This window comes from Ascidiella aspersa, chromosome 1 (assembly GCF_963924565.1).
Source record: "Ascidiella aspersa chromosome 1, kaAscAspe10.2, whole genome shotgun sequence".
In the NCBI taxonomy this organism is placed as follows: Eukaryota; Metazoa; Chordata; class Ascidiacea; order Phlebobranchia; family Ascidiidae; genus Ascidiella; species Ascidiella aspersa.
Genome location: NC_139447.1, coordinates 7,523,263 through 7,549,523, shown reverse-complemented (window position 1 = coordinate 7,549,523; position 26,261 = coordinate 7,523,263). Strand labels below are relative to the sequence as shown.

At 39.5% G+C, this 26,261-nt stretch overlaps 1 protein-coding gene across 1 annotated transcript; it reads right to left on the bottom strand.

Annotated features, from left to right (window-relative positions):
- Positions 1-432: 432 nt before the first annotated feature.
- LOC146167004 (fatty acid synthase-like) lies at positions 433-26,261 on the bottom strand. The gene is made up of 35 exons (XM_083385191.1): positions 26,132-26,261; positions 24,950-25,102; positions 24,514-24,687; positions 21,861-22,068; positions 20,830-20,963; positions 20,606-20,703; positions 20,029-20,251; positions 19,203-19,400; positions 18,555-18,719; positions 17,769-17,956; positions 17,354-17,543; positions 16,611-16,840; positions 15,882-16,100; positions 15,059-15,341; positions 13,533-13,721; positions 12,827-13,069; positions 12,050-12,230; positions 11,477-11,832; positions 11,117-11,290; positions 10,807-10,989; positions 10,526-10,692; positions 10,027-10,194; positions 9,441-9,553; positions 9,115-9,259; positions 8,641-8,833; positions 8,102-8,252; positions 6,392-6,690; positions 6,010-6,132; positions 5,163-5,319; positions 4,010-4,114; positions 3,564-3,685; positions 3,049-3,289; positions 2,301-2,562; positions 1,179-1,316; positions 433-896 (listed from the first exon to the last, which is right to left on the bottom strand). Exons 1-35 carry the CDS (start codon positions 26,259-26,261, stop codon positions 720-722), a joined length of 6,480 nt encoding a protein of 2,159 aa, XP_083241317.1. The 3' UTR covers positions 433-719.

Here is a 26,261-nt window from a genome sequence, read left to right as displayed (position 1 = left end):
CTCCCAGTGCAGCTCAGCTCCGCTTAGTGCAGCTGTAGTGTAAACGGGCCTTAAATTTTAGCGTTTTCAGCTTAGTTGATTTAAGTCTTTTATTACGTAATATTCACATAATGCTGTGGTTATAATCACTAAGGTCACAACTCATATTACCACATAGGTTCACACAAACTTCGATTTAAACTGTCATATTACTGTAACAGGGTTGCCAGACTATAAAAAGGTCTTCAAGCTAAACTAATACAAAAAAAGGCCACATGGATATTTGCGTGTTTCTTTGTGAAGTTTTGGGGGAGAGAACCGTGTAGGACAGCGCGTTTTGAGTAGTAAAACCTTAAGTAACCGATTGGCCGTCGGCACACTTCTGGGCGCAGAATTAGACACTACATACCCCATAATTTTCTATTACAAAATTATGCTATTGCTAGGTCTTAATTCGTCTTTTCGGTATACGGCAGGGCATGGGGTCGGCAACCTTTTTCTAGTCGCGGGACAAAACACAAAACCAAACTGAGAAAGGTCTCGGAGGGCCGCACAAAATGTTAACTAAGAATTATGTTATTGAAATGTTAGAATAACTGTAAATCAGGCGGACCTCGGATATTTTTTCCACTTAAAAACGTGTTTAATTACATTTACAGAGGCAGTAAAGGGTTGACGCAAAGCGCGAAAAAGGCATTTGTTATCTTTTATCGCTCTTTGGTAGACGTCATCAACGTGACTTAATGACGTAGGTCTTTGGAGAGAAGCTCGAGTTTGGCGAAGGTCAGCTGTTGTACGTCATCGCTGCTCATTGTGACGTTGAAATCGCGTTCCAGCTTTTGTTTAATTTCGATCGTCATCAACGAATCAAGACCCAGGCTGGAGAAGGTCACTTCCTTGTTCAATTTGCTCGTGTCCTGGATAAATTGCGACAAAAATTTCTGAAAAAGCTCAATTTACCCATGACTTGTAACGTATGTTGCGACTTGCGGGACGGACTAGGCCATTTCAACCCCCCCTCCCTTATTTTTTACAGTTAACGCGCTCAGTTTCCAAAGCCGAGCCACGAGAAGTGTTTTTCTGTCCCTACCACAAATGCCCAACTGATGATTGGTTGGCCAAAACGGATCAAGCCAAATATTAACTAAAAGCAGAAACTATAGTCTTCCAAATAAAGTGAACACAAAGGAAAATCTTGCCTGAGTTCCGAAGATTTTTGCTACGGCATCGATAATAGAGGAGCCACCCTCTTGTTTCCTCTTTCCTCTGCTCTTGGGAGCAGGAACAATGCTGGAAACAAGAACATCTTCCTGCTGTGAAAGGAATCGGTCCAGGGTCTGGAAAAAAAATCTACAGTTTATTTTACCCGACAAAACACAACCTATAGCCAAAGTGTGTAGAAAGTCCTGTGGTTTATGTTAAACAAGGGTTCTCCGTAAAACAACATTAGTTGCCAAAGATAATATAATTGCAACAAACAAACCTTTCGTCAAATAATACTTTGTGACGTATTAGCAACAAAATTCTTACAAATGCCGAAATCCGATCACTGCTGTGTATAGAGGCATTTGATATGTGATACTTTGGCATTGTTTATAAAGGCATCTAATAATGTGTTTGTTTTGCATTAAGTGTTGGGTTGTTTAATGTCGATTTCTTATGTGATCGCGGCGCATTAAATAATTTCAGAAATGTGTGATGGTTCTCGATATTTTTAGTGTCGTTAACCCGGAGTAAAACATGTCAGATTTCGTACCACGTTTTTAAAAATACAACATTATCACCTGGTACCAATTAATGAATTAACAACACTGGAACGACCGCACAAATTACATACCAATACGAAACTTTAATATTTTACAAGCTAAATACCATTTTTAGGCATTTTAAAGACGAGCCAGTACAGAACATATCCTTCGTTTCCCGATACAAATGTTAAAACCTGGAGATGTGGAGATATTTTCTGTTTTACTACGACGCCTGAAATGTTTTGTTAAAAGTTCTGTCGTTCGATCCAATAACGTCATTATTATTGACAAATTAGTGAAACAGTTAAAATTAAAAAAGAGAAACTTGTCAACCAGAAAATGGTTTTAACTTTGAACCTATTTTATTATACATCCTTATTCGAGATAGGAGTCAAGTTAGAGTCAATAACTTAAGTATTTTTAACACTGATCTTGCAATAACATCGCTATAAAGCAAAGGACTCTTAAAAAAATAAAAACCGAATCAAAAGCCAACGTCAGCAAAGTTTTTAGTCCGTTCTCCAACAAAAGATATTTTGCGTTGACAAATTGTCATACTGCAACTACACCTACATTCAAGCATGACGACATCGACTGCCTAACTGTTCCGCATATGACGTCACTGCTGATGGTTTCCATGGCGACGCCCACGTCACCGACGGCGCCCCACTGTACGGCAAGGGCTGGCAGTCCGTCTCTTGCCCGCTGCTCACACACGCGCTCCAAGTGCGAGTTGGCGAGGCCGTAGTTCGTCTGGCCGGGGTTTCCCCTCCCGCTCACCATCGACGAGAAGACGACAAAGAGTCGCAGACGCTTGCATTGGAGCCGCGACGCTCTGTATGTCAAGTTGGATAAACATATTATAATTGTGAGAACAGCATGGATAAATAGCTGGTAAAGATTCCAATCGTAGCGATCTCTATAGTTTATTTTTCTAATATGGACGTAAAACTACCGCATTTTTCAATAAAATTCGCTGAGTTGTATTAATAAGGTTTTCGTGGTTGATAGTAAGAATAGGTGAGGTGAAAAGAGAATTTTTAAATTAAGCCAAATGTTTGACTGCGAGAATATAGTGTTGGACCAACCAGGCGCTCAAAATGGGATTCTTAAATATATTATTAAGTCAATAACAATTTCCATTGGCAGACGTTTTGTTAAAAAAAAGCTACCATGGTTGACTCTTTTGATCAAAACCTTGACATTTAAGTTACGCGAGCTGTTACTCAAATCAAGTGATAAAACCAGTAGCTTAACAATCTTGCAATAAGGTTTTTACTGGTAGTCTTAACAAGATAGAAACTTTTAGCCGTGTATTGACCTGTCGAGGTTGTCGGTTCCATTGCACTTGATTCCGCACACATCTTCGAAGCTTTGCGCGTTCTGATTCTGGAACAGCGAGTCCTTCAGAACCACGGCCAGGTGAAATATGCCTCCCACGACATCAGTCAGCAGCTCGCTGGCGCCCTCCGGCGTGCTGACGTCACAATTACTTACTATGACGTCAGCGCCGCTCGCGCACCACCTGGCGAGATATTGTTGCTGGTAGCCGGTCTTTACTCCTGTCAATTGGTAACACGAAAACAGAAAAAATTAAAAATCCTGTCATTCTGTATTAGTATAATAGATTTTTTCTGTGGCCTAAGTTTTATTAAAAAAACAGTTTAAGACCCGACACGTTGCGTAAACCGATTTTTGCCGCATTTAGCTAATCGTCGAAATCGGATATATTAGCCTGACGGCACGTTAGGTCTCCAGTCGAACCAGAAGAGATTTTGTTTGTTTTTAAGTATGCAAATGACAGCCCTTTTCAAATTTGCGAAATTTTATTCTCACCTGATCTGCTTGTGATGACGACACGGCGAACTCCCCTGTGAATCATCCAATCACAGAGCTCCAATCCGAAGCCTCCCAACCCACCAGTGATGACGTACGTCATATCAGGGTCGAAGGAAGTTCTTAAAAACAAAAATATTTAAAATGAACTTCATAGTTGTAAGTTGTAAAACTAAAACTTAAATTTATTCCTAAAGAGTTCCTAATAGCTAGTTTTATAAAATAAATGTACCTGTTTTGGAAGAATAAATGTTTGTATGATAACGATAAGTTATCTAAGTTTCTGACGGAAAATTGCCTTCCTCCAAAAAACTCCAACGAAATACATTTTAGTGTTTTTTTTTTTTTTTGGAATGTTGTTTAAAAAGCTGATCAATTTAAGAATATTTGGAAACGTTTAAACTATAGGTACATTATAATTGAACTACTGCTGAAATGCGCCTTACTTTGGCATTGCTTTAATATGTTCGCTTCCACTTTCCATATCGATGAGCACTTTGCCAATATGCTTTCCCTGTGCCATGAAGCGGAACGCTGATTCGATTTTGTCCCTGCGTTGAAACATCGTATCCAAATATAAATATTTTGCTACATTTGCTCAGCAATACCTTGTTACTTATATGTTATCTGAACATTCTTCAATTTCCTGTGGTGCAGTGACTTCAGTCAACGACTTGCTTAAGTCACTGATTTTAAGTTACTTGACTTGACTAAAGACTTTTGAAAAAATTACTTGACTTACACTTAAGTCATTGTGCCAAATAAACTTTGGTTGAAATTAGGTGATTTCAATAATTTTTTTCAATAAAATTTGATTACTAAATGCTGCGTTTATGTAACTTTTATAGTTGATAAAATTCTCATACACGGACGAGTATACAATTTTAACAGTTTAACGTTTTATTCATTATGCGAATGACTTTACTTGAATGTGACTTGCTCTAATAATGATTGACTGGGATTCGACTTGTTATTTTTCTAAAGGACTTCACTTGGACTTAAGTCATTTCAACTAGGACAGAAAGCAAGGATGTTTAAAACTTCCATAATTTCGTGACATAATAATTTAATTCGAAAGCCACGCAATGTAGAACGATAATAATTTTACAGTTAAATATTCGGGAAAAATATCACACTATGTGTTTGCCAATTTTATTCAATATTATTTTTTATGTTTGTCTGATTTGGGTATCTTTCACATTCGCAAAGGGTTACGCTTAAAAGCTCACAGTCGAACAAAACATAATTAAAAAGTTCGATGCCATTAATGTCGGGCTCAATCGGGATTTGGGCTTTATGTCACACTACACCTCATAGCAGGCTGTACTACACCCATCGTACCTCGAAGCGCAGGCCTCGTAGTATAATTGTTTTTGCGTCAGTAACGCGCTTTTGCGAGCATGTGCCTGTGGATATGTTAGACGTCACCATTCTTATTGCCTTTTACTTGCGCCTGTGCTTTTACGTGCATTTTAATTGTTTTATTTATACTTTGACCTGATGAAGCACGGTTGTGCGAAAGCTTGTCGAGAATCTAATACAATTTGTCTTTATACAGTGCCACCTGATTCCTCTGCTTAAAAGAAAAAACACTTATACTTTTCATATATTGTGGTGTCCAAGGGTCGGACAACTCCGGTTCGGATTCCCTCCGTCACGTGGTCGGCTGTTTCCCGCCAGTCGTTTGTGTCGTCATCAAAGAGCGAGTCGAGCAGAATTCCGTGGAAGGAAATGTTGCGCAAGAACACCGACATGCCTTCGAAGCGAGAATAAACTTTTAAGGGTGACTTATCGCAAGTTTAAAAAAAATAACAAAAACAAAACTATATTTCCAACTTGTTTCAAAAGGGTAGATCAAGTACTCATTGACGTCTGCAAGCGTTAAACAATTATGGTAAGCCAAGGGGTACTAAATTAAAACAAAATTACTCCGTTTCAGGCACACAGCAAAATTGCAATTCCCAACCGATGACAAAATCTGGAAGACAAAATTAATAACACTTGACCCACCCTAACCCAAACGCTAACCCGAATCCTAACCCAAATAATGTGCGTTAATTTAATAATTATATTTGAACGCTGGGAAAAAGCCCAAACTCGGGTGGGCATAAGATAGTTATTCGTCCATGGTATATACCTCAAAGTCTGAAAAGACCTCAAACTCTGAAAGTCGGACTTTTTGATCCTTTGGATGCACTAATTGTCGTAGACCTTTTTGCTTAGAACTGCACTAATTTCTGACGGATCGGGTGGTTTAAGCATGTATTTAGTTATCAATCTAGTTTACAGCGTTCAAAAACCCTCCCCAGTCCTTGTGCATTGTTATTTGCAAGGTGTAGAAAGTTATAAAAAAGTTGTTAGAGGTATACAACGGACAAAAAGGTTGAAGATCACTGGACTAGAGTACCTCGTGTGTTATATTGGCCAAATGAACTGAAAAACTTACCAAGCTTTGAGTTTTGCGCCAAGTCGAACTTGCCGATCTCTAGGAACCTGCCGTGCTTAGCAACGCATCGCACACTCGCCTCAAGCTTATCTTCAGCCAAGCTGTTTAGCACGATGTCCACGCCTTTTTAAACATTTTGAAAACGTCAGTTAGAAAGAATAGTCCATGATTTCTCCGGTACCAACGTGTTTTTTAAATCAAAATTAACACAGCTCTGAGTTTCGTCAAACTTTCTTCAACATAAGGCGGTTCTTCTAAACTTGTTTTCTTGACATTTTAATGCATTCAAAGTGAAAAAAGGCAAGAAAAATCTAGTAAATTAGTAAAGGGTTGTAAAAAGGGTAACTGTCCTCGTAGAAAATAAATACTGATTAACTGTCACCTCTCCCATTGGTCTGCTTCATCACGTGTTGCTCGAAGGAGAGGTCACGTGAGTTCGCGAAGCTTGCCTCACTCAACTGCGGAAAGCGAGCCATTAAGTGCTCCCTCTTGCGGCGAGAAGACACGGTGGTGAACACGCGGCACCCCCGGCTTAATACGATGCCGATGGCCGCCTGGCCGACGCCCCCGGCGCCGCTGTGGACCAGGACGGTGTCCCCCCGGCGCATTCGGCCGCGGACCAGGAGCGCGTAGTAGGCGGTCGAGTAGGTTACTGGAACCGTCGCGGCCTCGCTCATTGTCCTGGAAATCATAAAAAGACTTATTTTTATCAGCGTATAGAAGCACTAAGCAATGTTTTTATTAAATCAAATAGGTTCTGTTATTGCTTTGAATTAGATCCCTTCTTTTTCCTACAAAAGTCTTCTTTTTCCCACAAAATCTTTACAGTGATGATTTTTATTAGTTAAACATGAAAAATCTTGTCAGCAGCGAGTCGTCAAACAACTATACGCCAATGCTTGCACAATCTGTTAGTTCATATTTATGAAATTGCTTGTACTAACAGATTGAGCAAGGATTGGCTTATCGTTATTTCTCGACTCCCTCCTCCCTGAGCGTGCATAGCTCAGTTGGTAGAGCGTCCGGCTTGACCATATGTCGTGAGTTCGAACCGCACTGCGGTCTAGTTGTTTTTCTAGTCTGCCCTGCATGCATCGTTGATCGACAAATTAGGTGAGTCTGCAATGGCTTTCAGTGTTGTAAGCATGTCATTTTTTTGAAAGTCAACTTAGTCCTAGTCAAGTCTTTTTTTTAAACTAACAAGTCAAGTCCAAGTCATCAGCTGCCCTAGACCAGTCCATGTCAAGTCATTATTATAGCAAGTCATCTTCACGTCAAACCACTAATGTAATAATAAAACGATAAATCATTAAAATTGGTAAACTCGACAGATTATGAGCAGTAATTCAACTAAAAAGTAGCAAAAAACAACATGTGTTACACGCATTATTTTATGGTTTATTTGTGTCGTATTGTTCCGGCATTTTATCCTTTGAGCGTCTGTTTTTCACACTCGTTCTTTCTTTTATTATATCGCCTCTATATCTTTCACGCTTTATTTCTTATCTTACCACGTTTTTAGTTGGCACTTTTTCCCCTTGTTGTAGTTGTTTGTAAAAGAGAGGAAAATGAGGGCTGTCGGGTTTTGGGAGAGCTTTGATAACATTTGGAGACTTTCGCAAATTACGTTTCTGCTCGTTTTTAGACGTGCCGCTTTTGATTGTTTTACGTATTTTATTGGTTGTTTACAGTTCGCCTATATTAATATACAGTTTAAAGGCGCTTCGTGCAGCGCTCGGCATCGGACGGGCCGTTAAGTATGGATCCTATACCTTGGCGTAACGCATGTTACAATATAATGATTTTACGTGCAAAATGTTAGATAAAACCTTAATTTTATAGTAAAATGTTAAATAAAAACACCTAATTTCAACCCAAGTCGTTTGGGTTAATAAATTCAGTCCAAGTCAAGTCATTTTATAAAAACAAGTCAAGTCATTTGAAAACAGTGACTTAAGTGCACTTGAGTCAAGTTATTGATATAAGTCATTACAACACTGCGACATACCCTTTCTACTAAGAAAAGTCATTTATTGTTTCTGTCTGCTTTGGATAATTTTAATATAGCGGCCACATTGTTGTCAGAACTGACCAGTTTTCGGGTATTTCCCACGTGAACCGCGGCTCGGTGGTCACGTGAGTGGCGAGTCCTTCCGCCGGGACCATTCCCATAATCCTCGATCCGCTTACGTCATATCCGCTGAACTCGAGTCCGAGTAGAGTTGAGAATCGTCGCCAGTTGCCTATTACAACATGCATAAGTTAACCAATCTTTAAAGTACAAAGTAAATCAACCATATGTGAGCATATATCGAGAGAAGCCTCGTTTATTGCACTATTGAAACTTTTCTGGATCAACAAGGCCAATCGAGATAAGCGTATGAATAGACACTTTTCTAAAATATAAATTATGAAAGTAGTGTAATTAAGTGACCCTGCGACTTTATTTTAGGTAACAAACAAGAACGAGCAGTTGGTATCTTGAGCTTTGTTTGTTGAAAATAATGAAAATAATACACGAAACAATGTTGCAAGCTGTTAACAACATGATCGAGATAGAAAAACATGCACAATAAAAAATAGAAAGGTTAGACTTAAATGGTAACGTGATCCGTCGTAATTTTTACCCACCTGGAAGAGCGTCCGATGGCAACTTGCCAGAAGCGAGCATGACGTCACGGAAATTCAGTGCCGCGAAGGCCACGCGATATTCGCGCTGGTTTTCCGGGATCTTTCGGGAACTACCGTCAGCCACTGCTATCCACTGAAGGCTGGCGAGGTCACCTTGGGTCAACGCACTCACGTAACCCCGAGTCGTTGTCACCTATATGTGCAAAATTGTTGTTTCAAAACTTGCTTTGTTGTATTTATCTATGTTTACAGACACTAATAATAATTTACATCAACTGAAAGTGCGTGAATGACAATTTGAGATCAATTGTTGGATTGTTTTTTAGTTTATTTTGTCGACCTTTTAGAACTAACGTCGGGGAGAAAGTTTTGTTAGTTTTTTACCAACTCAAAAAAATGTGCTATGTGAAAATGAATTTCTATCCAACACAGAATGAATTTATTTGCAGTTAAACAGTTCAGCAGCGGACAAACCTTTTTCAACTCGGAGGCTTTCACGTGGCGGAAAGTGCCCCATTGTCCGTCGCGGTAGACGTTCACAGTGAGGTCACGTGCGATGACGTCACTTATGTCGCCGGGGAGTGCTTCGGTGGAATCCAGGCTTCCGTTTAACAAACACCTGGATCATTAGGTAATAGGAGTAATGTTGGAAATTTGTATTTTCGAGCAAAGTTTAGTTTCGCACCTAACAGCAAGGTCAAGGCCATTACAATATTTATTTTTCGTAAAAACAGGTTTCAGACCCGTCACAAAACCAACGATGAGAAACAATACCGAGGTTTCAAATGAAGTCATAATACCTGACTTGTTTGCCGTTTGGTTCCTTCCTTAAACATTTCAACATCCCGACGACGCCATTGGCGTTTTTGTTTCCTCTAATCCAAACAGGAGATTGGCATGACGAGACAACTTTCTGTGTGGAACAAAAACATGGTTTGCCAGCCATTCTGTATCTAAAAGGCAAATTCTTTTCGGTATACTTTTTATTGAAGCCGACTGTGCTTGTCGATTGTAGCAGTAAAGTATTATTTAAACTAGGCTCTACTATAGGCTCCAGAACTGCTGCGGATACCTCCAAGCAAGAAATTCAGAAACAATCATTAGGGTATTCTGTATAATGAGTAATATTACAAATACTTGCAAGAAATTTTAACTAAAATGCCATTTTGCAAAAATTAATTTAGGATATATATTTCATGTTAACCTTAAAATTTTGCATTGACGATCACCTCATTTACCGTCATTAAAATTTATTTGTTTGTTTAGCCGTTCGACCTTAGTAGACCACCTGTTACAGGAGAGCTTGAAACACTGGCCCATTGTTCAAAATCACATATTTACACAACGGACTCAAACAAACAAAATCAAAACCTCAAAAATATTAACCTGCAAGGTTTCCACCCATTCGAAATCGGAAGAGCCGACGTCAATGATTTGCGGTTCCTTAGCCGCCTGCTTATTTTTTTGACGACACAAAAACAAGTTGCTTCCTAAAGTTTCGTCAGACTTCTTGAGAATGATTTCTAGACAGGCCGCCGACAAATCGGATTCCACCTTTGGATTAGATATTAGAGGATATTTTGTTTAATCAAGTCGAAGCCGCAAGAAGTAGCCTGGTATTATTCTAAAGGAAACGGATCGAGAGAAAAAAGATTTAAAATGCTGGTAAAATTCGCTTTTTAAAAAGTGGTTTACACCCGTATTCAACTCAGGTAATTAAAGGGTTAACAATGAAGTAGATTATAACTGTCAAAAAAAGTAAAACCATGCAGTTATCCTAAATTTTTAGTTGGCCATTTTAGTTGGGACACGTAGCCGGGTAATCATAGACTTACACCTAAATAAAATAAACAGAAAACGAACTAGAGCAAAATTACATGTTCACCTGCTCAGCATCCGGATACTCGCATTTGTGTTCTGGGTCAACAACTTTCAGTAGAGCATCCGCGATTTGGTGGAAAGGAGTCTGTTTCGTTTGTTGGTGAAAAAGGAGAAACGCACTTCCAAGATGTGGAGCGATGCCCTTAAGAAGTTTCCTTCCGCGAACTTTACCTAAAATGCCACACAAAGACTGTCACACACCTTTACAAAACAACTGTCGATTCCAATTACAGGATTTTTCTCTTTAAATATCATTAAAGTTTTTTAAGTTCACTTCCAAATAACCTTCCGAGTAAGGCTGGTTGAAGATGACCAGATTGACGTTTGCGAGCGACAAAGGAGGGGATTGCCCGGAAGCAGGATCCCACGTCCCTGTTACGTCATCACTTTTCATCTTTGAGGTAAATACGTGATCCACCTCAATGTCATAGATGTCGTTCAGATGTAAACGAAACGCGTTTGACAAGTCTAGAATGTACAAAAAAACAAGGCGAAAAATGAACACTTGCAGATACTAATATACAGTTCTGTATAATTAGACGTGAAAGGTATAATTAGACGTGAAAGGCCAAAATTGAATACCAAGCCGTTTAACCTTGTTTGGCGCCCAGAACCCCATTTGGCAGTTCTGCTATCGAAATGACGTCGCCGACGTTTTCCAACACGACGTCAATCACTGAGGTCAGCACATCTTCCTTTGAAGAGCAGTAGCTAAGCAGCCAATCAGAGCCAAGAAAGGGAACACGTGATGTGATAAGATCGTTCGTTTCTGTATGACGAGACACGTTTTTGAAATTCAGTGTTGTGTCTTTCAATTTTGTTAGTTGTTACTTTTCAAAATATTACTTTGGTTGATTAGTATCAAAATAGTTTATTCTATGTTATGGAAACTCAAAAAGCATTTTATATTTACTTCGTAGCTGATCGAGAAAAAAAATCGGCGCGATGAACTAACCTTGTCCACATTCCACGACATCCTTCAGCAAACGAAGGAGATGACAATTGGTGTTACCGCTCAGGTATTCGCCGAATTCCAAATCTTGTAAATGTTTCCCGGTAATGTTTCTGTCCCACTGGAACTCTTTGAGGTCGCACTTCTTCTCGAATAGGTCCCAGTTAGCGGCCAAGTAGGCCAAGGTAACCTGTTTATACCGCTGAAGGTCGCTGTCGTGCTCAGACAGTGCTGACTGCTTGTTGGGAACGAAGACCTGGGTCTGCAGGAGAGGTCGGGTTTGGTCACGCCTCGTTGCGCTGGTGAGGTGTAGGCCCGCGACGAGCACATGACCTGACGAGGAGATGCAGTCCGATAGCCTGCACGCAAAACAAGTAACCATGTTTGAAGTGACGTTGTCGCGTTTAATCTCTTGAAGACTTTAACAATGAAGTATTTAATTTATAAACTTTACGAAAAAATTTATTAGAATTATGCAGACCTCGAACCATAAAACAGGCCAGAATATAACTGTTACCAAATGCAATGGTAGTGTGGCTTTATCATTTTTCTACAACTTTACAATTACGAGCTTACCTGTCAATACAAGCGGCAACTTCCCTTTTCTTGGAGCCGGAAGCAAAGGGCTTTAGCTTGAGTTGTCTGATCCTGGTTGGAAGTACTAATGTGGGTTCTGCGGCGCTGAGAACATCCAATTGAAAACACGCATCCAGAAAGGTCACGTAGTTGCCGGTGAAGGTCAGTGATGCGCAAAGACCTGCGCAATGAAAGCTGTTAATGAGTGTCTGCGATTATTCGGAAATGTTTTGTTAATTGAAGGCAAGGCGATTTGTATGGCTGTCGCTTAATTTAGTCGAGTATCAAACAATTATCAAGCCTGGATTTAAAAATGTCCGACTGGCCAATGCTGGAGTTATTTTCCTCCAGGGGCGGTTCCAGAGGGCACGTGGTCATGCCCTCCTGACACTGTTTTTTTGTCATTTTTTAAATACGCAAATGCACACAAATCTGGATTAATATTGTTGTTTTTCTAGGCGCATTTTATGAAGTGCTTTTTAGCCCAAAGGCGTCGTCCTCGAAAATATAAGGTTTAGCAACTTAAACCATATGAAAGTTTTTTTTGATAACGCTTTTGTAATGTAGCTTTTGTATTGAAAGTATCACCTCTCCAACCTAAAGCTTTAACAAAATAAACTGTGTATATATTATTAGGATTACTTCTTTGTGACGCGACGTTTAGAGGGTCCTGTCCAAAACAAAAAACCTATAGATCCGCGCCTGTTTTCCTCCTTTGTAAATTTCAGAAATCTAAAAACCTATATACGACTTGAACTGAAACAATTTGCTGCTTACCCGTTTGCTGTGCTTCGCGAATCACCTGGAACTCGCCCTTGTATTGGAGGCCGGCCAATCGCAGCTTGCGGTAGACCTCGTTTCGCTGTAGCAACTTCACGTCATTCTCGACAAAATCCTCACAACGATCGATGTCCCCGTCGCTCAATAGCGCCACCTGGCCGGAGCAGGCCAACTTGCCGGCTTCGCTGATATGAAACGCGCCAGTGGCGGCGACCAGTTGTACAAGCAGCTCGAGTTTGCCTGTGGGCACATATGGCGTTGTGTTACGTGTAAGTTCGACATGTTCTGTTGATTTGCGACAAACGTGATAGGTGACAGCTACGGTAATTTGTGACAACAAAAAATAATATAAAGTAATTACACAAAAATATATTACGTTTTCGGTATTTTTGTTGTGCCTTGTTACCTTCTCTTCATCGTTTCAAGAGATTAATTATTTATTTTTAGGGTTGAAAGAATACGTTTAAAACTATTGGTTTATGTTTTCTTTAAATATAGAAAACAATTTTGCAGATTTGAATGTAAACTTTTGTCAAACGGCTGGAAATTGAAGACAGGGAATTATAAACTTAAGAAATTCCAATCACGGCCAATCGGTAAACAACAGGTGGAAAATGTGACTGAACTCGCCATAGTCAACCAGTTAAAAACATTTATTCCAAGACAGCAAAAAATATGACTTATTGTACAACTGAATTCAAACCTGACTCGGGAAGTACGGTGGCCCTGTGTATGGCTACATCGTCGAACTGAACGGGGGCGTCCTCCAGCGCAACTTGCAGGCGCTTGGCCAAAGTCTGCCAGGCGAACACTAGGTGCGCAGTGGCGGGGAGCAGGGCGCGTCCATCGATCACGTGACCCCACAGGTACGACTGCTTGGGGTCTTTTTTGTCTGAAACGAGAAACAGTTAATTCGTATTGCATGTGGAATAACATTTAGAATCTTAACCCTAGAACTGCCATACGGGCCAATTGACCGTTTTGCGATCTTTTTTAAATTTTACGAAAAGTTTGTCTTGGTAGCAAACTTATATTTTTTTACTTTTATTATTTCTGTGTATTTAAACACAACATCAACTCGAAAAAATATTTTTTTTTCAAAACATATGTTTCGAAGTGGAAAACGCGGCGAATTACCATGTGGGTCAAATGACGCCTAGCCAGGAAATATTGCGTCGTTCTATTAGAGTTTGCCTAATTCACTCAGCCCTTAGTGGTATTGTAGTCGAGAGTAAACCTGGGTTTCCTCTTCTATGCTTGATCAACTACCTCTGGAGATTTGTGAACTAAAGAAGTAGGTATACAACTTTATTTTTTTTGTAAATAAGAAGCAGGACGTCAGACTATCGGCGAAGTCGCCTTGAAGTTATGTCATCAAAACGTATGTGCAACGCAAATCATTGATTGAAATTTGTTTCTAGCCATAGTTTTTTTATTACAGGAATTTGTTAACGATTCATCTCTTCCTTCGAAAACTCATCGAAGAAGACACTGGCCCAAAATGTCTTCCAACTCTTCTTAACGGAGCGAGAATGCGCTATCGCCTTCTTGCCAAGCTTCGGCTAACGTGAATTCTATAATGTTACCAAAGGGGGGTGGGGGGTTGTATTGCTAACAATATTTGGGCTAGGGTGAGAGTTAGCGTATAGGTTAGGGTGGTTCAAGTATTGTTATTATATGTATTATTACATACGGTGGTGTCTATATGTTAACTGTTTTGTTCCACAGTTGTCCAGCAACGAACACCTTTCGAATCCCCGCACGCCTTCTTTGCAATTTTAACTTTGACACCTCCTTTCGTTAAATGTTAAAATAAGGGTGGTAGGATTCTAATCCAGAGCAAAATTCTGTAATATACCCTAACCCTGCTGAAAAACTGTTACGAACGCAATACTGCGCTGCCCGCTATTTTGGAAATACTTCGACGCTTTTCAGAAGATACCAAGAAGTGTTAACTATCAGTTACGCTTTTGGCTTGGTTTCTCAGTCGCCCAAAAACACACGTGCTTACTTTCAATGTAGAATAACCACTGATGTGGCTTTAACGCAGTAAACATCACGACACTTTTGGAGCATTGTGACGTAATGCGAACAGTTAGTAACAACAAGTTTACCACCCACAAAAAAAAATTTTAAATACAACAGTTAAGACGCTGGTTTGCTAGTGTTGGTATTGGTGATGTGATGTGGTAGTGATGTAATGGATGCATTTTATAATCCATCTCTCACCTATTTTCACAATGTCGCTCAGCATTCCGCCTCCGCCGCCCGCACTCCTCAGGAATTCATCCGCGCTCGGCACGTACCAGGAAGCGGAGTGATCCCAGTCGACGCGCGCGGGAACGAGGTCACGTGGTCCGGGTTGACCTTGAAGCGCGTGAAGGTCAAGGGCGACGCCGCAGCCGTGCAGCTTGCCAAGGGCCCGGTACAGTGTCACGGCGCCGTGGGGCTCTTTGCGGTCAGCCAGGCGCACGCGCTCGCAAGAGGGCAGTAGGGAGCGTTTTAGGATCGCCTTCAAATATTTAAGTGTAATCGGTAAATGAGACTATTAGTTCCTTTAAGTCAGTCGATTTTAAACTTTCTTTGCCACCCCCTTTTGCCTCTAGAATATTGGCCGATCAATTTTTTAGCTAAGAAAGGTAAAACAAATCCAGGGAGTCGAACAAGTTACGTGATGTATTGAAAAAAACAGCAACTTATTATTGAAATATCTAAAAAATCAAAAAAATCAAAAAAATCAACGTTTTATTTATTCAATATTTATATTTTTTCATAAAATTTCGAACATGGCGTAAGTTAACTCTGTAAAATGCAAGTTGTCACGTCATGCTGGAGCGAACCGCTTTTATTTACAGGTTCGGGTTCGGTTCAGGTACTTTTAAAATATTCGGTTCAGTTCCGGTTCGGCTCCATAAGATCTTACAAAAACCGGTTGAGGTTCGGTTACGATAAGAAAAAAAATTATCCAAAACCCGTTCATAAAGTTCCGGTTCGGTTTCGGTTCGACTCCCTGAAAAAATCCATAATTGCGCTTCAAGCTTTAAAGTTGCACCTGCATAAGGCAATGGGGAGCGATCTCTAGCACAACTGCGCCGTCCGGCACCCTCTTAATGGCGTCATGGAACATGACCGGCTTGCAGAGGTTGTTGGCGTGGTATTCAGCCGAGCAATCCGCCACGCATGGCTTCCACTCATCCGTATCTCTGGGAATCTTCTTGTCGGCCGACGTCGAAATCCACTTCGAGGAGCGCGTTTTCGGATCAGGGATTATCTGTGATTTTATGTGTGCACTCTTTACACATTTGAAAAAGAATCGGAATAAATTAGAACTCGTTACTATGGTTGAAAGCCTACAAATTTAGTACTACTGTTTATAAGTTCCAGTCATGCACGACGTTGCTTTTAGTTTCCTTGCCGATATTTTGGCGGTTCGCATCTATATACAGTCTCGTAAAGGTATCCACATGCTCCATTTCTACAGAAAACTTTTATGGGTTTTAGAAAATTGTGAGCCACACTCGCGATTTTTAAAATGTATCTTCCAATAGCATGTCAAACTAACGCGAAAAACACGAAACAAAACAAAACAATTCGAAGGTTTTGTTTTCTGCAAATAGGGTTCTGCTTAACGGCCCAATGTCAGTTTGAATTAAAATTTTAACGGTCCCTGTGCTTCGCTTGACGATATAAGCCAAAAAATTTGATGATGTTAATTTGAAACGGTGTTGTTTCAAAAAAGCGATGATAAAAACACACGAAACGTAATAGAAACTTCTCGAACCTTCTTAAGCTGCTCGATAAAGGTCGGGTAAACCTGCGCCATGAACTTCGAGTGAAACGCGATCCCGCCCGTGTTCACCAGTTTCGCGAACACGCCGCGCTCCTTCAGTGACGTCACAAACTCCTGCACCCCCAGCGCCTCCCCCGAGATGGTCACAGAGTCGCTCGAATTGTGGCACGCCGGGGCGACACCTGGTGGACACTGATTGAGACATTCCTCCCAGGAAAGACCTGTAAAAATTTTGCAAAAAGTACAGAACATTTTGTGAAGCATTTGTCTAATATACTATCGTAAGTCATTTACTTTTAGAAACAGAGTTAATTAGTTGTCAGTTGGGAATTATTTACAAAACTAAATACGAATACAAAATTAAATAAAAATATTTTATTACTAGCTATTGTATTGTATAAACAGGTTATCTGCAAGATCAGAATTGTTGTTAAACTATATACCGGTTCTACATCTTTACGACACTTGGAACAGCGATGAATGTTCTTAGCCAATGTTTTTTGGGGTCCAGCGCCCTACCCTTTTGGTTTCTGTAAATTATTCAAAGACCAAATCGGTATTAATATATACCATCAACATTTTATTATCAAGAAAAATAAGTTAGAAAATTAGCTCCGGAGCTTATCCGTCAACAAATTAAAAGGAAAATTTTTGTAACGGAAGCCACGGATCCTCATTTGGGAAGCACAATTTTCTAAGCGGTATTCAAATTTTATAGAAGCGCAAAATCTTACCGACAGCTGCCATTGCTCCGTTGGGCAGACTCGCTTCCTTAATGCATTTCCCGCGCAAGTAGGCTGCCTTAAGTGTTTGCTCGAGAGTCAAGCAGCCGTCCGCGTAGCTGCAAGCCAGCTCACCCACCGAATGACCGATGATGCCCGACGGCTTCACCCCAACCGACGAGAGAACGTCAATTAAGCCCACCTGAGGACGGTAGTTGAGTAAAATTTGAATACAAAATGTGAAAACGTCAAAAACAAATGAATATAAACTGTGAAAATTCCTTTTAGAATCAATAAGATTTAAATAACGTTAATTGTTTTGAAACAATATGAGTATTTTGTTAGTGGCTGTTCAAATATATTTTTTTATTCAGCTTTTCAAATTTTAACTAATCTTTTAATAATTTAAATAAAACCTCTACCAGACCTGTACGGCCGCCAGTCCTACAAATGCGTTGATGGAATCACCATAAGTGACGTCATCAGCTGTTAAGAGCATCTGACGTACGTTGACGTCATAACAGCGCAGCGCGTCATTGCATCTCTCTATTGCTTTCGAGAAAATCGGAATACGAAGGAGATCGACTCCCATGCCTTTCCACTGGCATCCCATACCTGGTGAATGTAACGTGAAGCACATGATGGACAAATAAACTCTACCGCATGATTAGAACCCAAGATATCACCGGCAAGGCCTATTGAAATCAGTCAGCCTGACCAGGATTATAATGCAAGCAAGGCTATCAGGTTAGAAAAATACCTAACCTGCAGTGAGATTTGAACTCACGACTTCGGTCAACAATAAATATACGTTTCAGTTGCATGACCAGAAGGTATAAATTTTTAGAGCGTGATTCAAAGTCGGCAACTTTAGCTGTACGTGGCTAACTGGAAAAATACTTCAGCTGTCGGTTTGGTAAGCATATTATTAGTTTAGCTTAGACACATGGAAGTGAAAAATATATATAATTTCATCTTTATTTACAAAAAGCATGATTGACAAAAAAGGTCTCGCAGCATGATTAATCGAAACAAATAGTTTACATTTTGACAAAAATACAGCTAAAATACATACAAAGCCGGTAAAATACATGCAAAGCATATAATTATGTTATTGTCAGATAAATATAGTTTAATATGGTTTTAGAAGATTGCAAGATGAGTCCGCTACCCAATTGAAAACAAACAAAAATGAAAATAAAAAATAAAATACCTGAGCATATAAACCAGACATCGGAAGTGGTTCCCGCTTTGTATTGTTCGCTCACACGTACGTCACTGTCCTTCATTGTGACGACATAGCCGCGATGCGGATGCAGCCAGGGGGGAATGTCCCAGAGGCCCGATGACGTCAAGCTGTTTGCATTTTGCAACTTTTCTGCAAGTAATTTTGAGCTTAGAAAAACTTGTGTACCACTGGTAACATATAAGTCTCATCATATAAGGCGATGGTTTTTAACTGTTGCCACCAGGCACAATAATAATCACAAATTGAACTCTGAAGAAGGCAACTTTTATAGGCCATCGAAATGTTTAAGAACAAAAATAATTACCAGAGGGCTATTTTTTAATAATGTAAGGAAATGTTTCGACTTTTTTTTTTTTTTTTTTTTTTTTTACAAGTTTGACACCAAACAAAAATACAATATATTTGCATTCAATTTGTCACACTTATATAAAACTTCTATTTTAAATAAGACTAACAATTGTTAAAAACTGAATAAATTATTCTCTTGACTTTGATGAAACCGAAGTTTTATAGTGAAAAAAAACGGTGCTGATTTTTTTTGTTTATTTTTGTTGAAAGTATCGCCTTTTTTAAAAAAGTGGGACTGTCCGGTCTAAACGCACAGCTGTTTACCTTCGAGGTATTTTTCTGTTCTTGCCGTGAAGAGTTGTAGTCGCGGGGTATCTCCCGTCGTGGCGGTTACGTCACGATTCTCGTGCTCACTGGAGCGTAAAATGACGTGTACATTGGTCCCGCCGAATCCGAATGAGTTGATTCCAACCAGTGCTTTGGCTGGCAGGCTTGTGGCCTCCGTTACAACTTTCAGGCGTCCTTCTGTGAGACCTATATGCAACAAACAACGGCCTATGTACTAGGGCAGTTGATTATGTGGCCATCTTGCGCCAGATCTTAACAATTTGTGGCTCTATGATAACCCTTAATAACAATGCACGACAAAACATCTCCAGAAAAGTTTCAGGGTCATGATAAATACGCAACTTAGAGTATACAACTAACATAAAATAGTGTATTCTCGTTGCTCCCCAGGAAAAAGGATTTTTCCTCTTGGAAGGGGAAATAGAGTTAGTGAAATCAAGCCGGACAGGCTTATAGTAAAAATATTTTTTTAGGTACTTTACGTCGGTAGTAATGCTGTATTTTTTAACATGCCATGTTCGGTTTTCATTACTCCAGCCCGTCATCTCCTTACATGTAAACTAGCTTTGTAGTTGCATACTTGTGCACTGCGTCAAGCGATAACCTTAGATTTTCTAAGGTTTCTTGTTTTAAATCTCCCGTTTTGACGAAACTTTGTGACGCCAAACTTTTTCATCGTTCCGCCAAGAAAATTGTTTTAATTTCGCCACTGTATAGAGGAGTTCATTAACAACAACCTAATCAACAGCTTATAAAGCAACCTTCATAAATTAAAACAATTACATACATATACTGGATAAACGCAGCGGAATTAAACCTGAAATGTCGGGGTTAGGGTTCTCGAAGTGCAGATTGGGGGGCAGGGTGCCGGACTTGACCGCCAGCGCGCACTTGACGACAGCGCACAGACCACTGGCCGGCTCGCTGTGACCCATGTTGGACTTGACCGAGCCGATGAGCAGGGGACTTTCCCGGTTTGCGCACATCACCTCGTCTATGGCGCCCAGCTCTTGGGGATCTCCCGCCTTTAAGAGAGCAAACGAAAGGTTTTCATGCAAGGTTTCGGAGTTTTGCTATAATTTGTTTATTTATTTAAAACAACTGTGCCATGTAGGAACGACGCGTACAAATCATTTATAATTAGATAGGTAGGGGCATGGACCCTGGTACTCTGTTTTATACCAAGGCCTAATATTTGTGCGACATAAAATGAAAAAGCTTGTCATTTTTAAACTCACCTTAAATTAACTTTTTTTCTTGACAATTTTCGTCCCATGAGCATTAAGCAACTAACAGTGACGACACGTTATTTAACTTTGGTTAGGTTGTTGAACGAATAAAAAATACCCGTTAATTTGTATTTCACAAGATGCGTTCACCTTGGTGCCGGTGCCGTGGGCTTCCACGTAATCCAGGAGTTGCGGGTTTAAACCGCACTCTGCGTAAGTCTCTCGCAGCAGCAGACTTTGCTGGTAACCTGGAATGGATTCAAGAAAAAACGATTAGCCTTTTATAACTATTTGTAATGCGAGAATTATTTGTCTTTAAATAGAAAATGTGACTCAACGCTATACGAAGTTTGTGACGGTTAACGTTATCTCACCTGAAGGAAAAGTGATTCCCTCTTTCTTTCGGCCGTCCGTGTTGGTCTGGGCGTGAACGACGTCACAATAACTGTGTGACGTCATTCCTTTTTTGCATATGAAAATGGCGATCACGGCTTCAGATCTAGCGAACCTTGATACAGAAACTTAAAATTCGAAAGCGCTTAAAAACTAATAGTTAAAATTTAAGTAAGTGCTTTGAAAAAGTGTTTTTTGAAAATTCTAAAAGTTCTAAACGTCCGCTATTTTCTTACCATTATGCGACTTAAATGCACGCTATAACGAAAACTGCGTATTTGACTGTAACACGCTTGTTCAGAGAAGAGTTGGCAGCCACCATATTGTTTGAGAAGGCAGAAAGCGCAAAAGGACTTGGAAGACGGCTGTGTTTGTTAATGAAAAGTTACTTTTTTCGCCCGAAACGTTATCTCTTGTTTACCGGCCAACGAAATAGTTTGCAAGTTGGCACTAAGTGCGTTGTTTAACAATTACTACGAACAGTGTTTTTAGAATCATTTATTAGAGCAATAGCGGTTTTGCGGAGCTTGTTTTTCGGTAACTTAAAATATTTTTATTCTTTTTTTAGGTTACTTAAATTTGGGTTTGTAACAGTAGGTGACCCATTGGTTTCCAAATCTAGTTATTTGCCTCCCATTCGGAGGTCTCGTAGAGTGCTTGCCTAACCTCTATTTTTATAAAATATAAAACTCAATTAATTAATACTTGGCAAACAAACACGCCACGAATTTTGAATGTCAAAAGACCAAAGCCTCTAATCACAATACTTGCGTTATCTCTATGTATCCTCCAAAAAAATAATATACAAAAGAATGTTTTTTTAATTTAACACATATTAAATGAATTTTGGCAGGGAAGTTTCTAGCCTTAAGAGTGTGGCGTAAAATTGATACTGTGGAGAAAAAAAAAACACGCCACCTAATAACCGCATTGAATTTTGAAATGTAAAAATTCGCCGAAATCTATAAACACAACGCTAAAAAACATAAAAAATCGCAACCTCACAGCTCACCCGTTGCCCGAAGCGTCAAATGACTTGCACGCTCCATCTGGCGAGAGCATGTTGAGGCGCTGGAACTGCAGCGAGCACTGGGGCTTCAGCAGCAGGTTCGAGCCGCCAACGATCGCCGCGTCGCAGTGGCCCTCCCGGATCGACTGGCAGGCCATCTGGAGCGCCAGGAGGCTAGACGAACACGCCGTGTCCACCGACATGCTCGGACCTTTTAAAGGTATTGTATTGTTAAGTGCTGTGTTCAGGTGGGTAGGTTTGGAAATGTTGTATTGGTTCGAGGTGGTCGCGATTATAAAATCCTGGTACAGGCTAAGTTTGTAGGGACATTGGAATTAGGACACTATGTATTGGTTAGTGTTAAAGATCCCGTTTAGGATTTAATTGCCATTTTTTAGTTTAATAGGAAAAATAAGAAGAATGTCATTTCATGCTATAAAAGTGCTTCTTTTTCATGAAAAAGAAATAATTCAAGTTTCAATCGTCAATTTTTTGGAAGCCTTGGGCAACATTGTGTGTGCTTAAATTTTTTACTGTTACAGTTACAGCGATAGTAAATGGCTGGAAATGCAGCCTTTCCTCCCGCCTACCAATAAAAATAAAACAAGTGCCTTTCACTTCGTTAACAGTAAATGCGGCATTAGCGTGCAAAAAATTAACGCGGGTCGCTGGATATGACCTTTCTGGCTCAGATCTTAACGCAAAATTGGCTTCATTACGGTTTGGTTAACGCCAGATGATATGGCCGTTGCACTCGTGACGACAAAACGTGAATTCAACAGAAACGTGACATTTTTCCAGTGGTCTGATTTTACGTCTGGTTGCCCTGCATGGCACAGCTGATATAACGTCACTGAGGTTGGACCACTCACGTGATTAAGTTCAGGAAGGACAGGTTTGGAAGCGCTACATTGGCTCGAGGTGGTCGCGATTATAACATCCTGGTAGGCTAAATTTATTGTTTTTGTGTTAAAGATCCCGTTTAGGATTTAACTTCCATTCTTTAGTTTCACAGGACAAAGAAGAAGATTGTCATTTCAAGTTATAAAAGTGCTTCTCTTCATGAAAAAAAACTAATTAAGTTGAAATCGTCGACTTTTGGAAACTTTGGGCAACATTGTGTATTCTTAAAAAATCGTTTTTTGACGTTTCAGTGATATTAAATGGTTGAAAATGTTAAACAGTCTTTCCTTCCGCCTATATTGCTAGATTATTATTATGTTATGCGAGATGCGTAGTAGGAATTTACCAATAAATATAAAACAAGTGCCTTTCACTTCGCTAACAGTAAATGCACCATTAGCGTGCAAAAAAAAAAAACGCGAGTCGCTGGATAACAACCGAAAACGACATTTCTGGCTCAGAATTAACGCAAAATTGGCTTCATTATGGTTTGGTTAACGCCAGACGATACAGGTCGTCGCAGTCGTGACTTGAATAGGTCTTCACAGTCGTGAAACGTGAATAACAGAAACGTGAATACAACCAGACCTGGACAACTAGATAAGTCTAGTTTTCTAATTCATTGAATTAGAGCAAAATGTGGCTAATTCTAATTCTAATCTAATTTGGATTTTACTAAAAATGCTACTTCGTCCAACGGCATTTTCAGTCTCTCAGTTCAAAAACAGAATTTTAATTACATTTTTTTGGTTGGAACGACTTGTATGTAATTTTTACAGTCCAAAAATCATGAAAATTAGCACACACATATTTACCATTCACGTTCTTATAAGATTAAATTGGTTGTAAAAACTAAATGTGATTCTAGTTCAAATTCTAATTGAAATGTGATTTTTTTAAAATTCGGTAATTCTAATTCTACTCGAATTTGAGAAAACTCAAAACGATCTCATTCTAATCCAATTTGGAAAAACTAAAATGCTCCAATTTTAATTCAAATCTAATCTTAAAAAGCTAAAATAAATCTAGTTGTCCAAGTCTGAATACAACTGACATTTTCTAGTGGTCTGATTTTACGTCAGGTCGCCCTGCATGGCAGAGCTGATATTACTTCACTGCGATTAGACGTCTTACGTGATTGTCTCGCAACTTCTCTCACGCAAAATGTATTTTAAGGTAAACCCTATTAATGACAAACATTGGCCGAGGCCTTGCTTCGTTTGGTTTTGTGTATAAATTAAAATTTAAGTACTGAAACACAACCATGCATATAAGCAAGTTTTAGACTAAGCTAGTGCACTCGAACAACACTTATTTGATAACAAACTAAATGCCCCCCAACCTAAAAAGCATTCCTGTGTTCAAAAAGTAAAATACGGCCTTAACTTATCTTGGCTTACACGATGTTAGTATATTTAACTGGTGTCTTCGCTAATGTTTTATAACAAATCAAAACAATTTATCCTGATTGCATGCAGATGTTATTTGTTGATTAATTGATTAACATAGGCGCAATTGTGTATTTTTTTGCAAATTTCAATAAGTTTACTCTCCTAGGAAGTATTTTACCGTGAACCAAAATGATATACCTGTACCAAGATATGCCCAAACTAGCGATGTTGGTAGTTGGTATTTTATTTCTATACGGATATTTTATTTCGGACCACCCCCAACTATTGACGGGGACTAGACCCTCCTTCGCAATGAAAACCAATCTTATCGACCGATTAAAAAGCAGCTGCCAGCACAATACCTTTGAGGTCGTAGAAGTAGCTGAGTCTGTTAGCAAACATCGAAGTAGCACAGCCTATTATGCTGTAGCCTTCCAACGTTTCCGGGTCGCTGGACAGAACTTCTCTTGATTGAGATCCAGTCGACCCCACCCAGACCCCGGTTCGGCTGCCCGACAAATTGATGGGGCTTACGCCTGCGTTTATAGAGCGAATGTAAGTTGCTAGTTGGGGTTGGAAACTGGATAATCAGATTTCACTTGAAGCGACAACGACAAATAAACAATAAACATTTGTTTTTCCTGGTAACTGCTAGATAACGGAATAGGATTAGGTGCATTTTAAATATGATAATGTTTTAGGCAATTAAAGCAAAAAGGTATAGTGTTAAATATTAGTAGCTAAATATCTATATATCTTGTAAGTAAGGTTGTTTTTTGCCTTCTTTTTTTGCTTTACCTGCATCTACAATTGCTTCGAAGGAAACTTCTAGAAGCAGTCTCAGCTGCGGGTCCATGTTGTTTGCTTGCTTGGAGTGAACTTCGAAGAACGACGCATCGAACTTGTCCAGCTCCTTCAGTTTTCCATTTCGCTTCGGAAGGCTCCACAGCCCTTTAATACAAAGCATTAGGGTAAGAATGTGTTTCAAAATTTAGCAAGCGTTGTGTTTGAAAATTAAAAAGACATTGGTTATGTTTGTCAACAGATAGTCGTAATTGCTTCAAAGGAAGATCGAAAATTACAGAATCAAGCTGCTGGTTTTTAATACAAGCTATAGCTTAGTTAGTTGGATTTATATTTTTATCAAATTAATTTTATATGGAAATTTTTTTTTTATATGGTACTGCTTTTTACTAACATTCGAAGTTTCAGTGTACCACCTAAATATTTAAACCCCCGCAATTTGAGTATTGTTGTGGAATACTTTTTTAAATGGACCATTATGTTTTAATTGTGCCATACCATACCACACCACGTTAATAACTTGTACTTTGGATAGACGGCCAAAATAAAAAAAAAACGAATTGGCGGCGTAATGGCACGTGAACAATATTACGTGACAGCCAAAGCCGAACTAGCAATAAGCACAGCAGAAACATTGCTAAGTTTCCCTTGGTGGATATCTGGAAAGCCGTCGGGGTCCGTTATATAGTTTGTCGCGCAAGAATAGTAAAACACAACTCCAGGTAATAATGAAAGACACACACAAACATATGTGTTTAATAACATCTGCGATCTAGCCCCTCGGAAGTTGCTTAATGACCAACGATTACGGCTTCCGTATCAATAGTACACCGAAAAGCCATCGCAGACTCGCCGAATCTGTCGATCTATGATGGAAGCAGAGCAAGCCAGAAAAACAACAGGTAATAAGTTTTTCTTATTACATGACCAATCAAAAACCATATAAAACTACAGAAAAAAAGAAAAACAACTAAAAAATCACCTGTTATTTATAGTTTTTATAATGCACAAATCGCATTAGCAATATGGATTTACCAAAATTCCCGAGGCTGCGCTATTTGCTTAGTTATTAGTTATTCCGCAGCAATTTAAACAAAAATCAACAAAAGATTGGCGAATAAGAAAAAAATAAAATGGGACAATCATACTTATAAACAACGCAAAATTTCACTTTACCTGGTTTCCAACGTCTGCTGTCTTCTGTGACTAAATCTTTTTCCGACAGGAGGTTTTGCCAAAATTCTTCAACGTTTTCCGACTCCGGAAAGCGACCGGCCAAACCTGATAGGCATATTATACCATCCAT

Bases quoted from the DNA above. Each gene is read 5' to 3' on its own strand.
- LOC146167004 (XM_083385191.1), bottom strand. From the start codon at position 26,261: ATGGATGGTATAATATGCCTATCAGGTTTGGCCGGTCGCTTTCCGGAG. The intron at 5,320-6,009 runs GTAAGTTTTTCA...CTCGCTTCGAAG, and splicing joins GGCGCAAAACTCAAAGCTTG to GCATGTCGGTGTTCTTGCGC. The intron at 1,317-2,300 runs GTAGGTGTAGTT...TTTTTTTTCCAG, and splicing joins CGATGTCGTCATGCTTGAAT to ACCCTGGACCGATTCCTTTC.